The 24316-nt window shown below is 42.6% G+C and overlaps 5 protein-coding genes across 5 annotated transcripts; 2 read left to right on the top strand and 3 right to left on the bottom strand.

Annotated features, from left to right (window-relative positions):
- Nucleotides 1-696: 696 nt before the first annotated feature.
- Nucleotides 697-3186, bottom strand: LOC115757649 (putative disease resistance protein RGA3). Its single transcript, XM_030697962.1, has one exon. It carries the CDS (start codon nucleotides 3184-3186, stop codon nucleotides 697-699), a length of 2490 nt encoding a protein of 829 aa, XP_030553822.1.
- Nucleotides 3187-6856: 3670 nt separating this feature from the next.
- Nucleotides 6857-11568, bottom strand: LOC115757626 (calcium-dependent protein kinase 1-like). The gene is made up of 7 exons (XM_030697934.2): nucleotides 10281-11568; nucleotides 9364-9507; nucleotides 9110-9262; nucleotides 8258-8373; nucleotides 7895-8062; nucleotides 7553-7777; nucleotides 6857-7089 (listed from the first exon to the last, which is right to left on the bottom strand). Exons 1-7 carry the CDS (start codon nucleotides 11176-11178, stop codon nucleotides 6964-6966), a joined length of 1830 nt encoding a protein of 609 aa, XP_030553794.1. The 5' UTR covers nucleotides 11179-11568; the 3' UTR covers nucleotides 6857-6963.
- A 4887-nt stretch (nucleotides 11569-16455) lies between these two features.
- On the top strand, nucleotides 16456-18576 carry LOC115757627 (putative pentatricopeptide repeat-containing protein At5g06400, mitochondrial). Its single transcript, XM_048270986.1, has one exon. It carries the CDS (start codon nucleotides 16786-16788, stop codon nucleotides 18382-18384), a length of 1599 nt encoding a protein of 532 aa, XP_048126943.1. The 5' UTR covers nucleotides 16456-16785; the 3' UTR covers nucleotides 18385-18576.
- Nucleotides 18577-18635: 59 nt separating this feature from the next.
- On the bottom strand, nucleotides 18636-21554 carry LOC125312702 (calcium-dependent protein kinase 1-like). The gene is made up of 5 exons (XM_048271812.1): nucleotides 21450-21554; nucleotides 20918-21045; nucleotides 19872-19989; nucleotides 19161-19379; nucleotides 18636-18788 (listed from the first exon to the last, which is right to left on the bottom strand). Exons 1-5 carry the CDS (start codon nucleotides 21552-21554, stop codon nucleotides 18636-18638), a joined length of 723 nt encoding a protein of 240 aa, XP_048127769.1.
- Nucleotides 21553-23778, top strand: LOC125312701 (subtilisin-like protease 4). Its single transcript, XM_048271811.1, has one exon. The coding sequence runs from the start codon at nucleotides 21553-21555 to the stop codon at nucleotides 23776-23778; it is 2226 nt and encodes a 741-aa protein (XP_048127768.1).
- Nucleotides 23779-24316: the final 538 nt, after the last annotated feature.

Raw genomic sequence — 24316 nt, 5'->3', positions numbered from 1 at the left:
TAATTCATAATCAATTGTCCCATAATGCCCATCCTTAAACCCTCGACGTGGGTCGAGTAGTTGGTGTCGTCGGCATATTACAATTTTCAAAAGATTTTACAATTTACATGCCCGTCAATCGAAAAAATATGAAAGGTCGCCACACACATGTACATGGGCCTAGGAAACCTCATTTTGAATGGAGGCGCCTTGAAATTTTTTCATCCCAAAATTTTAACTTGTAAATTTCTAATGTTATTATACGTGGAGATGCTTCCACTATTCTCTTTTTCTTCTTTTTTTTTTCCATTTGTTTATGTCGAGGGGTAAATCAAACCCCAGCATAAATAATTAAATGGAGTTGCTAAGTGCAAAGTAGCGACTTTGGCTTTGCAGACAGCAACGCATCCCTTTCTCGAAGAATTCGACTTGCAAGAAAATTGTTAATGAAATAAACAGATCGAAAGATTTGGAACTCCGATCTTGCTTCCAATCCATGAAAAGGACACAAAACCAACTTAAAGAAAACACACACCTTTTTATTATTATTATTATTAAAGGTCCTCTCTAATACAAATATGGGTCGACAGAACACACTTACACAAAGCACACACTTATTTGTAGAGTGGCCAATCTGTTGGTGTCCACACTCTTGTTATAAGATAATATCTTACAAGACAATATAATCTACATATTTCACTGGTATTTATTCCTTCTTCAACGTCGCTGCCCCTGCTCAATTCCCTCGCAATCAATTATCCGCAGCTCTGTCAACGTGGCAATGCGGCGAACGCCATCTGGTATAGACGACAATCCGGGACAGCTCCCAATCTCCAGTTTTCTCAGAGAAGAACAATTTTGCAGCCACTCGGGCAATACCCTCAAGTTGCGACAATCCTCAATTCTTATCCTCTCCAGCGTACTTGCAGAACCTTCGAGCCACCCTGGGAAAGAAACTAGTTCTCGTAAGTCCTTGAATCTGATGGATTGAAGCCTCGACATGGAGCTTGCCTCGTTACTTTCGCCTTCTGGCAGCCTCAAGTTCTCGCAGCCGACAATCCAGAGATCCTCCAATGCCTTCAGATTCTTGATGCCTTGTGGTAAGGAGGCCAACATCGGACAACCTGCAATGAACAACTTACGGAGCGACGTGAGCGATTCGATATCATCGAACAAGGCCTCCAAATTCTCGCACCCTCCAATGAAGAGCCACCGCAGAGAGGTCAAGCATCCTATTCCATTCTCTGGGAGACGCTGCTGTTTCGTGGCTATCCACAAAACACGGAGGCTGATCATGTTCTTCATGTCTGCAGGCAATTCCTCGAGTTCCCAGCACCCGAGAAGGTCTAAGCTCTGCAGATTGCAAAGCTCGCAGATCGACTCGGGGAGTTTCTTGATATTGTCGTTGAGGCGTAAACTAAGAAACTTCAAATGCTTTAGACCGCCAATGGAACTAGGCAGTTGGTCAAAACTAGAGTTCTCTAGCCATAGCACTCGCAAGTGCTTGAATCGCGAAATGCACCTCTCCAGAAAGAACTCCCCAGAGGAACCCCTCTCAGACAAGAAGATGGTACGTACGCCGCTGAGTTTGCTCAAGCGGTCGCGTAATTCATCTTTTGGTAGAAGAGATGGGTCGGGAAATGATATATGCCGAGTCGTCGGGGAAATATCCTGCGCTCGCACTTTCATGTTGGCCGATTCGGTTTGTGCCACAGAAACGGCAAGCTCGTGAATGAGGTCGTGCATTCGGAAGGCCACCGCCGGATAGACTTCCTCGACAACATCGAAGAAGGATCTCGACCTCAGCTCCTCCAAGTACTGCCGTCCGATCTCTTCCAGCTCCTGGTTATTTCCGCTGGATTGGATAAACCCGTTGGAGATCCACAGCTGGATCAGATCGAAGTTGAAGAACTCGCGGCTCTTCGGGAATATCGAGCAATAAGCGAAACATCGTTTCAAGTAAGACGGCATTAGATCGTAGCTTATTCTCAGTGAAGTCAAAGGGTCATCTGGTAATTGCCACATCTTACTATCTCTTACCTGTTCCCAGTCGCTCCGGTTCTTTTTCTTTGAATACAACAAGCTTCCCAAAGTCTTCACCGCCAGAGGATTTCCCCCGCACTTGCTCACGATTTCCTTGGCGATCACCATAAGGTCCGGGTGATTCTTCTCTTGCCCTTGATCGAACGCGCACTTCACGAACAATTTCAAAGATTCCTCCTCCGAAAGGTTGGCCAAATGAAGCGGAGGGACAGTGCCCATGATTTCGGCGATCGATTTAATCCGCGAAGTCACGATGACTTTACTCCCTTCGGAAACGCCCTCTAACAAATCTCTCAGTTCCATCCAATCCTCCCTCCTCACTTCCCACACATCGTCCATTACGAACAAACACCTTTTGTTCTTCAGGACGTTCCTCAGGCATTCTTGCAGCATGTCAAATCCATCATTATTTCCTTTTTGACCAAGAGACTCGAGGATGTCTCTTGTTGTCTTCTTAACTTCGAATTCTACTGGCATGGATAACCAAACTTTGTGATCGAAATGTTCGTTTACACTGTCATCATTGTATACCAATTTAGCGAGAGTGGTCTTTCCAGTACCCCCCATTCCAAGAATGGGAACAACCGCTATCTTTCCAGCTCCACCATCATTTGATCTTCTCAACAACAGCTCTATTATCATTTTCTTTTCTTCATCTCTTCCAATCACATTCGAAGCAGGTACAAAAGAATGAGTTTCCCTCCGCGGAACTATAGTCTTTTCTTGAACATTACTCGACAAGTCGAACTTAGTTTTCTCTTCATTGATCCCGTCAAGTCTCTTTCCCAGCTCTTTCATTTTATTTGCCATCTTAAACTGGAAAATCAAGTTGGATAGCCACGAGGACAAGTAGCGTACCTTCCTTCTGAGGGTCAAGCGCTCGGTCAACCTCGCCCGCCTCCACAAGGCCCTGGTTTCGAATTCGTCTAGCACGTCCTCAACATCATAGCAGAAGTCTTTAAGCTCCGACAGCCAACGCCTCACAGCTGGTTCTTTTATTTGCTTCTGCTCAGCGTCGGCGAGCACCTCCTGGATCATCTTTAGCGTGTTCTTGAGCTTCTCTCGGTCAGCCTTGACGCCACATACCAGTTGAATTTCTTCAACAGCCGATGAAGCCAGTTTCTCCACGAGAGGCCCGAGGATGCTCGAGACAAAGTCGGTCATGGTTGTGATTGGTGTTATTGGTTTTCGAGGAGGTTTGGCGGAGCAGCTATGCAGGAAAGAAACTAGTTTTCCAGGGAAGGATAGCAAAGAAGCACGATTTTTTGCCAGATTATATGGGCAAAAACAGAGCAATGCACATGGTGCAATGGAGTGCGTCCAACGTTATTCCAAACTTTTGCATGGTTCACTCAATTCTTGTTGGAAATCTGCAAGCAATTTGATGCCCTTCCAATTAGATTTGGAATACCTTCGTCTAATGTAAGATAAAGCAAAAGTGGCTTGAGTTCTGCTCCCTTTCTCTTTAGTCATTACAACATTCTTTCCTTTGCTACTCTGTTTCTTGTTAGACAAATATGCACACGGAGAAGAGAAAGCTCCTTTTCGTTGCTTGATCCCTGCATCATATGCCCACTCTTTCGTCCTATTACAAGACTCAGGAAGATTGGTTTATAAGCATGTGTTGTTTTCCCTCCACAATTTTGAAAATTGGAAAAAGACTTTCTAAGATGTTGTTAAACAATGAAACAAGTTCTAAATGATTCTTGGCGTTGGTATTTGTCTAGCGATTGTTCGATATCAAATGGCAGTCGTGTCGCATCCCGGCAAAAAGGAAGTGAAAAAAACAAACATCGGTTTGAATTGCTTCATGATGTTCCCGATTTGAACTAATTCTCCAGTTCCAAATGTTGATGCCAAATAGAGTAAATCCGAAGAAAGGTAGCAACTACATTTTTGCATGAAGTGGACAACGCATCAGCCGATTTCGTTACAGACAACACTCCACCATACTCAATCCTAATAACGTTTGTCATTTATTAAAATAAACGTAATCGACACATAGCTGCTGCTACATGGAAGACAATTCAATATCTTGGCCCCGTTACTTATATTGGGTATCTTCTTCTTCTTTGTTGATTTTTTTTCCCAATGTATACTTTAATTTATAATGGCTGAAATTTCTCATTTAATTTGATATCTAATGTAATTTCACTCCTATTATTTGCTTTCATTAACTTATTGGATGCTCCGACCGAAAAAAAAAATTTATTGTATGCATTATTTCTCATATGTCCGATGTCCGATGATTGTATCTTCCACTTTATTCTAATTGACTATAAAACCACAATTATCTTGCGTATTGAGCTGGAAACTTTCAAGATATATGGCAATTCCTATAATATTTGAAAGGGAAACTTTCCGTCATGATAGAACTTTTAAGTTCATCAATTGAGTTCTCAATATTTTCACTTTTTCTCAATTGAGTCCTATTGGCCAAAAATCACTAACATGGACTCTGGCCGTCCTACGTGGCATGACGGGCATTAGCGTGGATAATTTTATTCATATTTTAGTATTTTTTTTGAAATTTTTTTGAAATTTTTTTCCTTTGACTTTTCTTCTTCGGCGACCGGCGAGGGCCACGATACACTCACTGGTGGTTGCCAGGAGCCACGAAAGGGGTTGGCCTCACCCAAACAATCGTGGCCTTGCCATTGGCTATAGGCGGGGCAGCCTTACCCCTCACCCACAGCAATTATGGCCTGGCCTAGACTTGGGAGTGACGCCTCACCAGCCGCTGAAGAATAAAACCAAAAGAAAGAACGAAAAAAAATGAAAAGACTAACAAAATTAATAAATTATATTAAAAATTATAAGTTGATCTACGTCGGCGCTAGCCATCCCTTGTAGAACGGCCAAGGTCCACATCGGTGATTTTCGATCGATAAAAATCAACTGGAAAAAAGTGAAATGGTATAGAATTCAATTGGCAAACTTAAGGTTTATAATTGAATTGGCAAAAGTATAAAAGGTTTAAAACTTTTTTTGACAATTTCCCCATATCTTAAAATAGTAAATCTCCATATTACATTAGGAACTCATCAATTAAAGTTAGATGTATGAGGTGTGTTTTTTTAATGTAATTGTTTTAGACCGAAAAATGTAATTGTTCAAGGAATACCTACAAAAAGTGATGTAGTTATTGGATGCAAATAGTCGTATCAAAGTAATGAAACCAATAATAATAATAATAATAATAATAATAATAATAATAATAAATAAATAAATAAATAAATAAATAAAAGCTTGAAGTGCTCTCATTTTTCAAATAATGGGCTGAAGTGGACCTCATTTCAAATAAGGACTTAAGTACCCTCATTGTTTCAAAGAAAGTCATAACTAAGGATATTTTCTTCGTTTACATTTTTATGATTTTTTTGCCTTTCTTTTTTTTTTCTTTTTTTCGCTTTCTTTTTCACCGATGGCCGGTCTTAGGTGATGGCCGGCTACCGACAAGGGCTGGGCGGCCTCGCCCGCGACCATCGAGGCTAGCCCTTGCCGACCACGGTGAGGCATTCCTTGCCCTACCTAGGTAAGGCCAGCCATCGCCCGTGGCGAGCGAGGCCGCCCGGCCCTCGTCGGTGGCCGGGCATGCCGGTGGCCGTTCCCTTTCTTAAAGGAAAAAGAAAAGAAAAAGAGAAAAAAAAAGGATCAGAATCAGAAATTATAAATAACGACCTTTTTTGAAATAATGAAGATATTTCAGATCCTTATTTGAAAAAATAAGGGCATTTCATACGTTTATTTGGAATTTTTCCCATAAAAGCAACTTGTGGTTTTATAGCAAATCGAAAATAACTTACAAATTGAGGGGAAAAAACACCAAGCATATGAGGAGTAATTAATAAAATAAGTTAACAAAAGCAATAAATTGGAGTCAAATTGAGTGTGAAATGTCTTGTAACATAAGACAACTCCATTGAGCTGTGAAGAGATATGTAATTCTTTATATGTGTGAATGTAACTTAACAGGAAAATCCTTAACTTCTCTATGCATTGCTCCTTAGCAGTAAGAGATCATTTAGGCTTCGTTTGTTTCAAAAAAAATATTTTTTTGGAAAACATTTTTTTCAATTCCTGACATTTGAGAGATGAAAAATGAGCGGTCAATGAAAAATATTTTTCAGTCAACAAAAAAATTATTTAAACTGAGAAAAATGATTTCCGTTTCTCAAAAGAGAAAATCATTTTCTCATCTCTTGCGTTGCTGCTTCTTTATCTCTTTTCCTCTTCAGAGCTTCATTTCCCACTCTCTCTCCTCACGCCTCTCTCTCCTCCATCGCCGACAGTCTATCTCTCGAGACAATCCCCTCTGCCGCCGGACCTACGCCGCTCCGGCTGATCCTTACTCTCCCCTGCTCAGCGCCTCCCCCTCTGACGCGGACATTAATGACGGCGAGGTCGAGCTCGCGTCAGCCTTGAACAATGCCGAGCTTCACCGGATCTAGCGAGGCTCAAAGCTCGCAGATCTGAGGAGGCCAGTTCGGCAAGGCTCGGTGTCAATCGACCTCGCCGGCCTCACTCGTCGGTCTCGCCTGGACCCTTATCGGAATCGAACTCGTCGGCCTCGCCTGAGCCTTTATCGGAATCAAACTTCATGCTATGATTTCGTGTGTTTGCCAAAAACAAAGGCCTCCTTTCGACCATGTCTCCCTAGATCAGCTAAGAACATCACCAAGGAAAAATTGAAGGATTTTTCTTCTATTTACCAGCACCTGCTGACGTTGAACGTTTTGGCACTTATATACAAGTAACCTTCCCGTCAAAAAATAAACTTAAAAGAAGGAGAAGAAGTTGGATAGCCTCGCTCGCTTGTCGACGTAGAGTACTTGTTCGCACCAGGCTGACCGTGGACCGGGTGAATAGTCACTGTTGACGACAGTGGACCCTGGCTCCATCTACCGGATGGACACCGTTTGAGCGGGGCGTTTCCCTGTGTTAACAGACGGACAGTGCTTCTCTATAACCGATTCCGAAACTCCTGCTCTTTAGACCCTTTGTCCCAAGATCAGCGTCCCCCATTTGCATCATCGCCACGAACTCGTTGTAGTCAATGCGACCGTCCTGTGACAAAAGGATTGTAACGTGATCAGACGCCTTCAACTGTAAACAACATTTTGATTTAACCACATGTCCACCGCATGAACCGTTTTCCATCCGAAGAAATTTCCAATTTTCTGAAAAGCAGAGTAGTCAGACAACTGCTTATTAGGACATCGCCGCTTTTGGCCAGTCCTGTCATCATGTAAAGGCAGTCGGCAACACAAACTTCCTAAAATGGTCATCAGACTTATCACACAGTAAGAGATTTCATATCTTCTTATGAAAGCCCGTTTTCTCCACGCAAATCGCATTAATTCATGAATAATGGGTGATTTAATTAATTTCTTAACCTGGTCTCTGTCTTGTAGGTTTCAGTTTAAATTTCGCGTCTGTGCACCGATAGTGGAGACTTTCATGCAGAGTCGCTGTTAGGAGAGACTTAAGTAATTTTTTTTTCCAAAAAAGAAAAAAAGACCAGGCTTACATTGTCCTGATCAACTTCTTGGATCATTTCCTCCAAGCGGACATCCTTTATGCCGAACTCCTCACAGGCTTGTTGAAGCTCATCTTGAGTGATATAGCCACTTCCGTCTCTATCGAAGTATGAGAATGCGGCAAATAGATGGTCTTCCTTCTCCACTTTGTTCAGATGCAAAGTAGCAGCAACAAATTCCCCATAGTCAATGGTGCCGCTATTGTCTATATCGGCCTGTGGTAAAAGTATGTATCTTGTCAGAGAGAAATCAAACAATCCCATGCGAAAAGACGTGATTTAGCTTTGACAATGCGTCTGAACGCCAGTACACCTGCGTAACATAATACTTACAGCCTTCATGAGATCTAGCATCTCCGACTCATTAAGGTTTGCGCCGAATTTTTTGAGTCCAGTTTTAAGTTCTTCGAAAGTAATATAACCACTGTTGTCCGTGTCAATCATCTTGAACATTTCTTTCAACCCGGCAATTTCTTCTTCAGAAAGGCTCTCTGCTATGATCTGCACTTACGAGTTTATAGTTAGAAAAGAAGAAAAAAGATGATCTACAAAGTTAAAGTAACGATGAGATTTTTCTATCTGTTACAATGAATAGTGAAGATCTACCAAAAACTGATATGGACTACATGAGTTTTCAATGAGCATAAGGTCGACACTCATACGCTTCACCAGAATGCTAAAGCTGCATAAACTTACTCTAAGGGCCATCTTCTTGAATTTGTTCATGGCAGAGAATTGTTTCAAGCGAGTCAAGACCGCAGAATCAAGAGGCTTGTCTGGAGCAACCCCATCGACTTGAATCCAAGGATGACCTGCATAAATTCATAAGTGGACTTAGACTTCCAATACTATTCCAGAATTTCACATACTTCCAAGCAACGAGAATATTTGACTCCCACTAGCTCCTCTTACAACTTCTCAGTACTGGCAGTGAGCCTCCATAAATTTTGGATTAGTTTTCATATTGACTTATTTCAGGAGAAAACACACCCCCTTCAAGTTTTCTGAAAATTATTCAGACATTGCTAGTCATCCTATGAGCTAGTAAACTTCTAATGGTTTTGCGTAAAAATTGGCAGCCTTGCAGCGTATTTCACCACTAACGCTCTTCCAAACTGTTTGTAAAGGCCTCTCTTGACCATGTTGGACACCTTTAACTGGTATATAATAATATTTTTAGGAAAAGACCCCTGTTTCAAGGTCAATGCAAGCTCAACTCAACTCCCCGGCCATTTACGAGCTTAAGGTAACCTTGGATCTACATCTCTCAACCTCCAGTTCAAATTTCTCCTCCTAAGAGGTTACAAACGGCCTATGCAACCCCACAATAGCTGCCATAAAAGAAGCGAAAATGGGGAAAAAAAATGCCTCTTTTATGACAGGAGAGAGGAGGCTTTTGTCTACACTACAGGTAGAACTCTAAAAGGGCTGAAAAAGGGCCCTGGCTTATCTTGTTTGATCATTTCTACTATTCTTCTAAGTTACGAAATAACTGGCATTCCCGAGTATGTAAACTATGGAATCTGCAAATTGGGTTATCATACTTACAAAGGACTTCATGAGCAGTTATCCGCTTTTTAGGATTCCTGAGAAGCATTCTTCTGACTAGATCTTTAGCACTTTCAGATATGTTGGGCCAAGGATCTGATGAGAAGTCAAGATCACCATGCAAAACCTCTTCAAATATCTCCTCCTCCGATTCTGGACCAAATTGGAAAGAAGAACAACCGCCAAAATAAAAGCTTAGTATCAATCTCCTCTACAAAGTCCATATGTGAAAATGCACAGGACAAACTCCTTACCGCCCCAAAATGGAGGAACACCACTTAGGAGAATGTAGAGGATCACACCGGCGCTCCATACATCAGCTTCTGGACCATAACTCTTCCGCAGAACTTCAGGTGCGACATAATATGGGCTTCCTACTACATCGGTAAAAGTCTCCCCTGCAATTTATTTTTCTAAGCATCATAAATCTAGCATCATTACACTTATATCAAAGAAGAATTAATGTGAAAATTTCCTGATGCTTCCATGGCGAAATGCAGAATGCAAAAGGATCAGAAGCTTACAATATTAAGAAGAATTGATCACTGAGAGTTCAGTAATAATGATTCAAGAGACTAAATAAGATACATCACTTTATTAGTGCTAACGTCAGCTGTTGGGCAGGACAAATTAATTTCAAGGAGTCTATCAATTACGATAAGTCTTCCATGTAAGGACAAGTACATGGCGAAAATCTGAATCGAACTTCAAAGATTTTATGCATGATGATAGGACTTCTATGTGACAAAAGAGGAAAGACGAAAAAGTCGAAAATGTTCGCCTTGCAACTTTTGTGCATGTGAAAACAGATAAATCAATAAACATCAAGTCTGCAGCTTTTTTCACGACCGGTGCTGTTTAGTGGTCAGATCATTTACCCGGGCAAAGTCCAGATTCAGAAGATTCAAGGAACTAATTTTTTGACCAGGGACTTGTAATCATATTATATTGCTCAAATTTCTGATCGTGATGACTTGAATGAGCTAATGCGAAAAAACACTGAAGCTGTTTTGTTTGTTTGCAGTAAAGGGGAGTAGATCTTGTTCCAAACTAAAATCAGATTATTCAACGGAATCATATATCAGAAGGAGATGGAAAGTGATGTCAGAAGTCTAAACACAAAATTATCAAAACACATCCTGAGAAGTCCATCGATTTGTGTGCAGCATACCTGGCTTGAAGAAGATTGATAATCCGAAGTCTATCGTCTTCAGGGGAGAATCCTCCTGTTCATTAATGAATAGAAAATTCTCGGGCTTAAGATCTCGATGCATGACGCCAAGGGAATGGCAAGCTTCCACAACACCGACTATAGTCCTGGCAAGTTGAGCTGCTTTCCTTTCAGTGTAATGCCCCCTCTTTACAATCCTGTCGAAGAGCTCACCTCCTGCACACAATTCCATAACCACATGAACTGCCACGGAATCTTCATATGCCCCTTTGATGGATATCACATTAGGATGCCCCACCAAGTGATGCATTATCTGTATTTCCCGTCTCACATCCTCGACATCATCCTTTGTCAACAATTTCCTCTTTGCGATGGATTTACAAGCGTACTCTTTACCAGTCGCCTTCTCTGCGCAAAGGAATGTAGTGCCAAACTGACCGTGTCCAAGCTTCTGCCCCAAATGGTAGTACTCCTTCAAGTGACCAGTTTTTGTTCGTAACACCGAATCTTCCATGAGCCCTGCGCTCGAAGGCTTCTTCACGTGGAGAGATTTCTTGGGTCGTGCTGGCGCTGCTGGTTTGACATCCTCCTTTTGTCTCGAGGGCTGCGGCACTTTGATCTCTACAACGCTTGTCGCTTGTCCCATTGCCTTAGTGTCTTCCTTTTGCTTCGCGGCCTGCTCCATTTTCGGCTCCTCCTTAACTATCGCGACCTGCATCGGGGGCTTATCCTGAACAGACAGAGGACCTTCTCTGTCCTTACTGATGGACATCGACCGATCGGAAATCCCTCTATGACCATCTATATTGTCGCTCGATCGATACCCAAACACCGAATTCGAGATGGACTGAAAGAAACCATCTCTAGAAACTCTCGAACCGACGCAATTATTTCCCATCTATAACAACAGCTGATAAATATCAATGCCTAAGAGCTATATAAACTTGAGTTAATGGATGCAATCTCCTGACTTGGCACTGTACATTGTCTGCACACCTCCTCAGACCCATTCCCCGATCAAACGGTCATCATACCAGCACGCATATATAGAAGCCCCGCAACAAGCGGGTTTCCATCGACTAGCAGCGAAGTAGCTCGACCAAAGCCAATGCGTCACCCAGTAACAGCCTTATAGCTTGCATCTACAGCAGGCAATGCGCATACTACAGCTAGCTAACTCGGTAAACAACACAGACAATTTCAACTCTCCAGATCCCACCGGGGATGAAAACGACGTGCTACTTTCTTGTAGACAAAACCCGAACGAAGAAAAAAAAGAGCGGTCCAAATCTTCAAAATAGTAAATCCTCCAGATAAGTAATATCCACAGGGATCAACCGGGGACAGTCCTTCCATACAAACAGCGATTCGGCAATTTCTACGGAACGAAACCTGGTCTCCGCCGCCACCGGAAGGAAATCAAGAGAGAGCGCGCGCAGAAAAAAACAAAAGAAAAAAATTCCACGCGCCTTCGCGGAAACTTGCCTAGCTACTGAAATTGACGAATTCAGACGACGGAAATGGTCAGACGGATGGAGGGATTAAAGAAAGGGTCGGGGTCGGGTGGGGGCGGGATCGAGTGGAGAAGGCGGAGGTGGACTCGGCCTCGGTTTTATAGGTCGATCGATGGACGGAGGAAGAGTTAGGGTTTTGGCTTTTTGGGGGGTGGTGGCGGGGAGGGCTGGATTTCCCCGCGTGGGGCGTTGATTTTCCTGCTCGCTTTCCTTCATCGCCATTCCACACGCCAAAGTGGAATCCATGAGGAATTCCCGAGGAAACTGCAATAGAGATAGAGATAGAGAGAGAAAGTGAGAAAGAGAGATTACAGGTTTTTCCGTTGGAATGCTTCAAACTCGCGACGAGGACAAAAAACAAAAATAAGACGCGTTCACATCGTTTTTATGATTTTGTCGTAATTGCGTCGATCCGTGGAGATTCCGCGGTCGCGGGATTTGGTGGGCCCCGAGGTGACGTGGACGGCTGCGATTTTTTGGGGGGTTGGATTTTGGACGGTGTCTGCGCTTTGTTAGCATTTTTTCTTTTTTTAATGTAGCTTTGAACTGGCAAAGACCAAGAAGTTTGGCGCGCTTTCGATCCGAGGGGGGGTTTGAGGGACTTCACCGCCGGCTCGTGCCGGCAGATTTCAGATTAAGTCCGATTTAAAATCTTCAATTGGTATTTTTTTTTTATGCAATTTCGTCCCTTAGTGGGATTTTTCTTCCCTTGGCTTTGCAGACAATATATCCTCTATATTCACGAGGTATCCTTCTATCTATTGCGTGTCGCGAAAAAAAAAATTTCCTCACTTCCCGATATTTGGATGGCTTAGGACAAGGAGTCAATGGAATATATTTTCCTACAAAAGTTTAAATTTTGAAAAATGATTTACTCTTTAAAAATCAAAAATCATTTTCCGAACTTAGACCAAAAACTTTGTGCTCGGGCATGGGGACCCTAACGCTCATGCTCGAACCCTTGGTAGCAGGGCCAAGCCCCCGCGCTCGGGCCCGCATCTATCAAGGCCAAGCTCGGGACTCGGGCGTTTTGGCCCGAGTCCATCTAAGCGACGCCTAAGACCCCGACGGCTGTGACGAGATCCATTGAGGTCGTGCACGGAATACCGATGCCTGTGCCCACTAATTTCGAGGTTGAGTCCCGGGTCCTCAACACTTGTGCCGCAATCCATTGAGGCCATTTTTTTTTTTTTTCTTGTTTTCTTTTCTTTTTTCCTTCTTCTTGGGCTAGTCGTCGGGCCTTCACTATTGGTGACGATCGGCCACGGGCGTGGCCCCGCGAGCTCCAAGCTCGATTGGCCACAGGCGTGTACCACTGAAGGCCCTCGAAGGCTTTGAAGACAGAACAACACATTGTTGTTGGAGTCCGAAACATTGTGAAAAAATGAATTTCTTGCGAGTTCGTTAAGAACGAGAGTTTCAAGCTCGATTTGCTTCGACCAAACTTATCTTTTCCACCTCACAAGTGCCACCTTTGCTTAAGCCATCAAAATATAGTAGTCGGAATACATAAAGACACCCGATGGGTGGCCGGATGTTGGACCCCGTCGCTTCCCTCCGGCCCTCAACGATCTGCCGCGGGTCAAAGTCAAAGAGCTCTTTTGACCAAAAAAAAAAAAAAATTTAAGAGTCAAAGAGCTCTCGAATGCTGCTTCTTCCGTGCGGACGCTTCCACGATGCTTACAGTGGGGAACGACCCCATCTCTTTGGCCGTCAAAATAGATTGCCACATCAGCCACGTCATTCTTACTTTTCCTCCTCGTTTTATGATTTCTTTCTCCAAAAATCTCTTTGACCTTATCTCACGATCACATGTTTCTCATGAAATTTCTAGCTCCAATCCAGATACAACTCAATTCATTCGACTGTCCTAGAACACACGAACTTTGCAACTTCTCTCCTCTACAAACCACCCATCATCCCGTCAAATCTCGACAAGGAGCGAACTCCCGAGACCGCAATCGCAATTTTTCACTGGAGGGCAAATCGGGACTGCGTAGGAGGAAAATTTTCACCGGCGACAGAAGCGCAGGTGCCTGTAAAAAAAGATCACATCGCCCGCGAAACAAATACCGATCCTTGTCGACCGGACTAGAGGGTGAATTTCGTCCCAACTACAAGCTTTTCCCTCAATACTTGGATTGCGTCAACCCTGGACTTGATTAGGTCAAAGGAAGGCCAAAGTGGAGAAGCACTCGTCAACCCACTCGCTATGCTGACCAAGCAATACGTGCGACCAACGAGGCTCAAGCCCCCGAGTTTTACTACATTAATCCGGATTGGGCAGATGTGCCGGAGTGATGTAATGTTTCACCATCTCTCGGGAGCCTTAATCCAAGGTCGTAATCACACGCCCTATAAAAACACCATCCACACAACAAAGACAGTGGAAGGTGAGGGGAAACCGGGTTCCGACACCGAAAGTAAACGGATTTCGTCGTTCTGAAGAAGTTTGAGAACGCGTTTATTTGAGTGGAAGTATTTCTCGAAAATTAATTTTTCGAAATTTCTTCCATTTGGTTCGCCTAAAATGACTTAGTCGATAGAAAATTCATTCACAAAATTAGGAAAGCGAATTCCTAAATAAGTGAAAACGCCCTCCAAAATTGCTAATCTCAAATTATTTAATATTTTCATGTTCTATATTTTAGTTTATATTTTTCTTTTAATTTATTTTAGTTCTTTTTCTTTATTTTTTCTCCCTCCACTGGTTGCCGGACCTCAGCAACTCTTGAGGGTCGCCAAATACCAGTGAGCCTAAGCTTGCCCTAGGCCGGGGAGCCTTGAGCTTGCCGTGGCTACTTCCGGCCAATTGCGGTGGAGAAAAAAAGAAAGAAAAAAGAAAGAAAAAAATAAAATAAATAATAAATAATACTTAAAAATATTTAAAATTTTTATTTTTTTGCCTAAGATAAAGTGTTGAGATTGAAATTATTTTCCAAACGAGATCCAAATACCAGAAAATATTCTTGGTCACATATTACCACATAAAGAAAAACTAATCATTTTTCATTTTTTTTAAATATCTTCCTTTAACATAACAAGTGACCCTATGGCTCAGTTTATTTCTCAAAAAATGAATGACTATAAAAATATTTTCCTGAAAATAATAGCTTGTATCACTTATAAAATTGAATATTAACGAAAAATATTTTCATCATCTACGAAGATATGTAGATATAAACTGTTGTTGATAATGAAACATTTTTTATTGGTTAATTATTTCATAAGATATAAGCGATTATTTTTTAAAAAATATTTTTTAAAATTATTTATATTTCGCGAAATAAATGAAACTTAAGGAAGGAAAGCTTGTGTGGAGGACCTATTTCGAATGTTCATTTCTTCCAAATGTTTGAAAAGTAAAAGGTAATGGAAAGTCATGGGAAGATAGGAGGGAAGGGGGAGGGAGGTGGAATTGGAATGCAAATTAAATGACGCGTCAAACAGACCTCACTTAAATCCACAAATGAATATCAGAAAATGTTTTGACCAAAAAAAACAAAAAAAGAATATCTGAAAATGTATTGATCTAAATTGTATTCCATATATACCCATAAGTTAGATTTATCAAAATAGTCAATCGACCCATTTTTTAACTTACATATGATGGGTTAAGTTGTTATCTTAATTATATTATGTTTATGGATTATAAATGGGATTTAAACATATTATAGGTGTTAAATGAATCATAAATAAGTTTACAATTTATTTAGACCCATCCCACTTCTATGACCCCTTTTTATTCTCTCTGGCCCCCACTTGATCTTTTGATCTTCACTCCGCACTTTATTTTAGTTTGGATATGAGTTTTCCTAATTTAATTTTAATATGGTAGTGTTTAAGCAATATGGGCTAAATCCAATATGCGTTATTAAATTTGCATTGCATAAAAATGAGTTAGAATAGATAAAATAGGTATATTTGGGTTGAATCATTTTTGACTCGACCCACCTATTTGAGGAATCTACCTTAAGCTTACATACGTGATCCGCTACAGAACACATCGGTTGAATTTAGTTAACTTACGAATTCAAATTTCATACAATTTATAGCTTTTATCTTTTCTTTTTAGTAATTGCTATCAAGAATGCACCTACCGATAAGATAAGGAAAATTCAAGTCCACTATGTTGAAGTGAAACATCTAGATTGAAATTGAACAAACACGTAATCCAATGATATTTTACCGTACATGTTGATTAATTAGAGTTAGAGACTTGTATTTCGATTAGGACGGTCAAAGTTTTTATGCCTAAAATTAGTATTATGAATTGAAGACTTTTAAGTGTTCATCGGGGCACATTTTCACTTATAATAGAAATGAAAAATTCAAATCTCTTGATTGAATCACACAATTATTTGATTTAAGAGATACGATCGATAAAGTGACGGTATTTTTACGAAATTTTATATGCGTAGTTAAATTTTGAAATTCTTTCAATCTTGTCACTTGTTCACCATTTGTTGAAGGGCTAATGGATCTCTTAATTGGCATTTGAAGCACGTTTATTTCACGAAGAACTCAAAATTTTAAAAAAATTAAAATAATTGGTTATATCACCTAGAAAAATTAATTAACGAAAAAGGCTAATTATTAACAACGTAAAAATATTATTTATTTATTTATAAGCAGTGAGTCGGTTGGAAGCGACAGTGGGTCACGTACTGGCGACTGCGTTTCTGGGGAGAGTGAACGGAAGAACCCTAAAAATCCACAAATCCCAATTCAATGGCGGGTCGTGCATCCATGGCCGACCTTTCTCCGAGCTCGTGACCTCCACAGGAAGCTATTCTTCACTCACTTCCATGCATTTCGAAGTTGTCCCACATCGAAAAAGGCCTACTTGTCCCCTCGGATTGGCTTCGCAACTTCAGACCTTCACGCCGTTGATTCGATTCCACTGAGGTTGGGAATTTCACTTTACTTCGTCGATTCGCTGCTACACCTGCCGAATTCGGGAAATTCGTTTCCTCGTGGAACCTGTCGGTATGATTATTGTTCGTAGACAGTGCTCTAGGTCTGTTTACTCTGATTTTGGCGTTTCTACTTATCTAGCTCGCATTGGTGATTCGCTCGAGTGTTCTTTGAATTCGAAGCACGACAATGTAAACCCTGGTTGGCGAAGTTGTTTAAACGACTTGTGCGATGGCTTTATTCGTAGAGCCCGAACCCCATTGACATCCTTCGGATGCAGAACTAGTTTAATGAAAAGTTTTGCCACATCCAACGGAGAGGATCTCGATGTCGTGTCAATGCCTAATGTTTGCCGGCCAGAGCAAGAGGTGGTGGGTTCTTCTCTGTTGGAAACTTCACCAGTTTACAACGAAGCAGATGTTGAACAAATTTGTGTACTTCTGTCAGGATCCGAAGATTGGGATTCGACTCGAGAAGGTTTGGAGAAGTACAATGTGAACTTCACTAATGAACTTGTGCTTGAGATCATTCGCAGATGCAAGTTTCACAGTGGCACAGCATTGCGCTTCTTTGACTGGGTGGGGGAGCGAGATGGTTACTGTCATAGCGTGGAGACATACAACATGGCCATGAAGATCGCAGGAGGCACTAAGGACTTTGAGCGCATGAGGAGCCTCTTTTACGAAATGAGAAGGAAGGGTTGCTCGATAACACCACACACATGGACCATCATGATAATGCAGTATGGAAGGGCGGGCCTGACAAAGATCGCTCTGGGGATCTTTGAGGAGATGAAGGCTAGTGGTTGTGAGCCGAACGGAAGTACTTACAAGTACTTGATCATCTCTCTCTGCGGGAGAAAAGGTAGAAAGGTGGATGAGGCCGTGAAGTTGTTCAGGGAGATGATGAAATCCGAGCACGTCCCAGATAAGGAATTCATTGAAATCTATCTAGGTTGTTTATGTGAAAGCGACAAGTTGTCGCACGCTAGGAAATGTGTGAATTTCCTGCGTAAAGTCGGTTTTTCGACTGCACTGAGTTACTCTCTGTACATTAGAGCGCTTTGCCGAGTGGGTAAGTTGGAAGAAGCATTGAAATTGCTGAACAATGCCGGAGAGGAGCGCGAGACGCTGAATGAGCATGTTTATGGGAGCATTGTCCATGGGCTACTCAGAAAGGGGGATTTGGAGGCGGCATTGTCTAAAGTGGATGAAATGAAGCAGGCGGGAGTCTCTCCTAGTGTTCACGTCTATACATCGTTGGCGGTGCATTATCTTAAGGAGAAGGAGATCGAAAAGGCCGAGGAAGTTCTCGAGACGATGAAACGCGAGGGCTGCAAACCGACAGTTGTTACTTATTCTGCGCTCATCCGGGGTTACGTGGGCATGGGAAAGGTTGACGACGCTTGGAGTGTTTTCAACCAAATGAAATCGGAAGGGCCTTCGCCTGATTTTAGGACTTACTCGATGTTCTTGAGTTGTCTGTGTAGAATTGGCCGGTCTGAAGAAGCATTGGGGCTCATATCAGAGATGTTAGGTGCTAAGATTGTCCCGAGTAGCGTCAACTTCCGAACCATTTTTCACGGGTTAAACAGGGAAGGAAAGCATGATTTAGCCCGCTTGGTCTCGCAACAGAAGTTAGACTTAGCTAAACAAAGAAAATCGACGACATGATTATTCCTTTCCATCTTTGGTGTACATGAAGAGTTCTCACAAAAGTTGGGGTTGGGGATTTGAGCAAGTTTTGATTCCATTTCACGAGTCATCGATTTTGATCGATAAATGCATAAGCTGAAGCAGATTCTCACGAATCATCTGCTCACACATCCAAGGTTTAAATGAATGGAAAAAATTGTCATTTCTGCCGAAAGGCATTTTCTTTCCTCTTCCTTTTCCCACTCCATAGACACTGTTAGATCGATTCTTCACAATTTATTCCTATCCCCTTCCTCCCCTGCCAACCAGGGGGAGAAATACCATTGTCTTCTGCACCTCCATTTTCTGCTCCTACTCTGCAGACCCCTTTGATCAGTGTTTACCTTTTGCATCATCAACTCATTGTAGTCAATGCGGCCGTCCTGTGGCAAAGGATCGGAACCAAATCAGATGCCTTAAACTGTAAACGACAATTTAATTTAAGCACATGTTCACTGCGTCTTTTAATTTAAGAACATGGTCACTGCATAGTTCCAGGTAACTTTCTACTGTTCTGATCGAGTCTTTGAAAATCGTATCATATTTAACGGCAGTCAGCAACACAACCTTTCTCAAATTGTGAACACAGGGAGAGATTCCATATCGTCTGATATATGCCTCTTTTCTCTTTGCGTAACGTGTTAATTCATGATTAAGTGGTGATTGATCATGACATTAAGTTCTTAACCTGGCCTCTGTCTTGTAATTTTTAGAGACTAACAAAGAATATATGAAAAAGTGAAAAACACGCGTACCCTGTCCTGATACAGGATCATTTCCACCGAGCGGACATCCTCTATGCCGAACTCCTCACAGGCTTGTTGAAGCTCGTCTTGAGTGATATAGCCGCTTCCGTCTCTATCGAAGTACGAAAATGCAGCCAATAGATGGACTTCCTTCTCCACTTTGTTCAGTTGCAAACTAGCAGCGACGGAATCCCAGTAGTCAATGGTGCTGCTATTGTCGATATCGGCCTGTGGTGAAAGTATGTGGCTTGTCAGGGAGAAATCAAGTAAATCCCATAGCATGAAATGCAGAAACACAAGTCAAAATGTACAAAAAGGAAGAAGAAGACATGCTGCTGGCTTTGATAATGTGTCTGAACGCCAGTATGCATGTGTAACTTGATACCTGCAGCCTTCACGAGATCTAGCATCTCGGACTCATTAAGGTTTGCGCCGAATTTTTTTAAAGTCCAGCTTTAAGTTCTCCTAAAGTGATATGACCACTGTTGGCTATGTCAATCATCTTGAACATTCCACCAGTTTCTGCCATGTCCTACCCATTCGGGCATCCAGTCAACAAGAAATCAAAAGGGATGAGCTGCGAAGTTAAAGTATCAGCACGTAGCTTGTCAGAATGAATGAAGATTTATCCAAAGCTCTTATATGAACTACACGAGCTTACAATGAGCATAAGGTCGACACTCATATGCTTCAGCAGAATGTCGAACTGCATAAACTTACTTTAAGGACCATGTTCTTGAATTTGTTCGTGGCAAAGAACTGTTTCAAGCAAGTCGAGACTGCAGAATCAAGAGGCTTGTCTGGAGCTACCCAATCAAACTTGAAAGCCAAGGGCGACCTGCATAAATACAGAACCGGATTTAGACTCTCTTCGATACGATTCCTGAATTTCATATACTTCCGAGCCAAACGAATATTTGAGTCCCACTAACTCCTCTTGTAAAAATTTATAAATCTAGATGAGGAGAGAGTTTATGAGCTGTAATTTTTGTAATTCGAAAATTTCCCTTTTTTTAATCTACCAAAAGGTTCATAAATTAGAAAACGCTAAATAAAAGTAGAAGAAACTAAAGCTACGCGTTCTTAATTAATAAAATTTGAGTAAAAAAATAATTTTATGTTCTGAATAATCAAATAAAGATAAATTCTTGAGTTTTAATTACGGCAAAGAATATATATATATATATATATATGGTGAAAATATTTGAGTTTAAACTTGAAAAAAGTAGATAAAGAGAAAGTACACTGCTGGCGAAGTCGTTCGTCTGAAATTTTCTTGAAGAACAGGTTCCCCTTGTGGTTTTGTTCTGAATTCGCCTTCTTTTGCCAAAACTAGAGGATGATCCTACACTTCAAAATAAGCTGACTGGGAATAAACACCGAAAAGAGAAGCCAACCTTCCATTCCATTGATCTAAAAGTGCGCTTCTGACTTATTCAGATCCTTACCATTCAGTTCTGAGACTTCTTGATCAAGGAGCATCCAGTTATAGCACTACGTACATTTTGGGTGCGGAGTCTTCATTTCATTAAACTTTGATGCGTCTTCTGTAATTAAGTCGAATCGTAACGCGCTTTGTAACAAAATTATTCGATGGCCCCCCACCGGTATTCCGAAATGACGTGCAACTAACCCGATACGCACAAAACTGGCGGTATCTCCATCATGCCTTGTGTGTAAATAGATGCTTTGGTGATTTCTTATCATACCTTCATCACAACTTTTGTATTTCTGCAAATTGCATTGATATAGATTCAAGATTTCACCTTGTCTGCAGCCCATTTTCTTGATCAAAGAACAGAATCTTTTTCTCCCAATTTTTGTCATTTCTACTCGAGTGAGTGTCGCAATCTTTCCAATGAAGACAGACAACCCCTCGTGCTTCAAGCAGCTCCTTCAGAATTAAGCACAAACCTTCATAAGCGGAATTGCATTTGGTCGAGCTTCCTTTCGTCGGGTATCTGAAGTTTCAATTTTCCAATAGAGAGCTATTATTCAAGAGAATAAGAGCAATGTGATCCTCATCCATTAATGCGTTTACACGCGGAGCGATTAATCGTCCGCTCCACTGATCCAAGTGCGCTTTAAACTTATTCAATTTCTTACCATATGTTTCTGAGACTTCTTGATCGTGAAGCCATCCAGTTATAGTACAATATACATTTTGAGTTCATGTTCATTAAACTTTGATGCCTCTTCCGTAATTAAGTTGAACCTTAGTGCGCTTGTAACAAAATTATTCGATGGCCCCCATCGAGATTCTGAAGTGACTTGCAACTGACCTGATTACGCACGCACTGGCGGTATCTCCATCGTGCCTTGTGTTGCATAAATAGATGCTCCAGTTATTAGTCGCTGAACACAGACCACACCATCGACACTTGAATCTGCAAGACCGACCATGGCTTTCATTCATCTCCTCTGCCTTACTGTTCTCCTTTCCAATGTCGGTTCTCTCATGCTGACGGCCGCGGCTCAATCAGCAGGTGGCGACCTGCGGACCTATGTTGTCGAAGTGACTTCCCCCGACGGCCAGGACTCTCCTGAAGCGGACAACCTGGAGTCCTGGTACCACTCGTTCTTGCCAAACTCTGCTGCCTCAGAGAAACAGAGCCGAGTGATCTACTGTTACCAAAACGTGATGACTGGCTTCGCCGCGAGGCTGACTGCGGACGAAGTCACTGCGATGCAAGACAAGCCGGGATTCGTGGTGGCTCACCCAGAACAAATATATCGCCTCCAAACAACGCGCAGCCCCCGGTTCTTGGGCTTACCCCTGCGTCAAGGATCTTTCAATGGTTCAACCACGGGAAAGGGTGTCATTATTGGCGTGATGGATACGGGAGTAGCCCCTGACCACCCTTCCTTCATGGGGGCTGGAATGCCACCACCGCCGGCCAAATGGAAGGGGCGGTGCGATTTTGAGCCTTCCCAATGTAATAACAAGTTGATCGGTGCCAGGACCTTCAACAGTTCGGCTAAGGGAAATGTGACCGCGCCACCTACCGATGACGTCGGGCATGGCACTCACACGGCAAGCACTGCAGCTGGTGCTTCTGTGGAGCAAGCCAATACGCTTGGGATGGCAGGAGGCAGAGCTGTTGGCATGGCTCCACACGCACACCTGGCGATTTACAAAGTATGCTTCGCAGGTTATTGCTCTTTGGCCGACATACTGGCTGGACTTGATGCTGCCATCAGTGATGGTGTTGATGTGATCTCGATGTCGCTTGGCCATCCCTCCCCTCCATTCTATATGGATGGCATCGCCGTAGCCACTTTTGCAGCCACACAGAGGGGGATCTTTGTCAGCTGCTCTGCCGGGAACTTGGGCCCCAACTCAGGCTCATTATCCAACGTGGCTCCGTGGATGCTCACAGTCGGAGCGAGCACCATTGATAGGAAAATTGTCTCCAACGTAAAACTCGGGAACGGAGAGGAATATGAAGGTGAAACGGTATATCAACCCTCCTCCCCGTCAACTTTATTGCCTCTAGTGTATCCTGGGGTCGACGGGACAGCAGAATCCAAATTTTGTGTAATGGGGGCATTGAGAAGCAGCCAAGTGAAAGGGAAGGTTGTCTTGTGTGAACTAAGAGGGGACCGGTTTGAACAAGCAATCGAGGTGAAAAATGCTGGGGGTGCCGCTATGATTTTGATGAACCCAGAAACCTATGGATTCACTACCTTGGCCGATGTTTATGTCCTTCCCGTGTCTCACGTCAGCTACTTGGCAGGTGAGCAGATCAAGGCCTATGTTTTTTCAACCAAAACTCCTACGGCTAGGATCGTGTTCAAAGGAACTGCGTATGGAAACCCGACTGCTCCTGCGCTTGCTGCCTTCTCTTCGAGAGGCCCCAACTTGGTGAGCCCTGGGATTCTGAAGCCGGACATAATTGGTCCTGGTTTGAACATATTAGCAGCATGGCCATTTCCCGTCAGAAATGATACAAAAGCCAAGTGTTATTTCGACATCCTAGCTGGCACCTCCATGTCTTGCCCTCACCTCAGTGGCATCGCAGCTTTGATAAAGGGTGTCCATCCAGACTGGTCTCCAGCAGCGATCAAATCCGCCATCATGACTTCGGGTAAACAGGTGAACATCGCACAATTCCCAATCCTGGACGAGAAGCTGCAACCTGCAGATGTCTTTGCCATCGGAGCAGGCCATGTCGATCCCGTAAAGGCCGTTGACCCTGGATTGATTTATGACATTCAACCCGACGATTATATCCCTTATCTATGTGGTCTGGGATACACTGACAAGCAGGTGGCTACAATTGTTCACAAATCAGTCAAATGCTCGTCTAGCATACCTGAGGGAGAGCTGAACTACCCTTCGTTTTCGGTTACCCTTGGACCTCCACAGACATTTACCAGGACCGTGACTAATGTTGGCACGGGAAATTCATCTTATGTTGTCATGGTTGCTCCCCCACAAGGCGTGCGTATCAGCGTGGAGCCCGCCAAACTCAAATTCTCGAAGTTGAACCAGAAAGCGACATATCTAGTCACATTCAGCCGCACAACTTTCACTGGCGAGACCGGGAATTACTCCCAAGGACACTTGAGGTGGGATTCCGAGAAGTACTCTGTCAGGAGCCCAGTCTCGATTAAGTTCGACTGAGAATGTTTTGAGAGCAGGAATAAAGAAATTACTTTCGGATTGTAATTTCGTGTTACCACGGTACTTATGATGAAAGGCAGGCAAACGATATGCTCTCATTTCCCTACTTCCGTGCGAAAATTGATGTATTATGTAGTTTACAAGATTACTACTACTTATTTGCATACTAAAAGACAGGTATAAACTTGCCGTCATTACGAACCAAATAAAAATTTTGACGACGTGGTGGAGCAATGAAGTTAACAGAATGCCAAATCCAATTGCGTTCGAAAAACAATTCTCGGCAGACTTCTGCGGTCGACTGATACGATGAATAATCCACCTCAGTCCTTTGTAGCACCCTCCTCTCTTGAGTTCACGTCAATCAAATGTCCTTTATAACGAGAAGATTTGAGAATCTTCATGGAAAAAGGAAGAGCAACTTGGTGTTCTTACACACGTTTGATGTTTCCCTTCAAATTGTTGATACTCCCTCCATTTGGTGTCTGAAGGGATCCAAGGATTACTGGTTGTTTCAGTCGGTCTCTCCATCCAATCT

The sequence above is a fragment of the Rhodamnia argentea genome, chromosome 10 (assembly GCF_020921035.1).
Source record: "Rhodamnia argentea isolate NSW1041297 chromosome 10, ASM2092103v1, whole genome shotgun sequence".
Classification (NCBI taxonomy): domain Eukaryota; kingdom Viridiplantae; phylum Streptophyta; class Magnoliopsida; order Myrtales; family Myrtaceae; genus Rhodamnia; species Rhodamnia argentea.
This window is presented reverse-complemented; position numbering and strand designations above follow the sequence as displayed.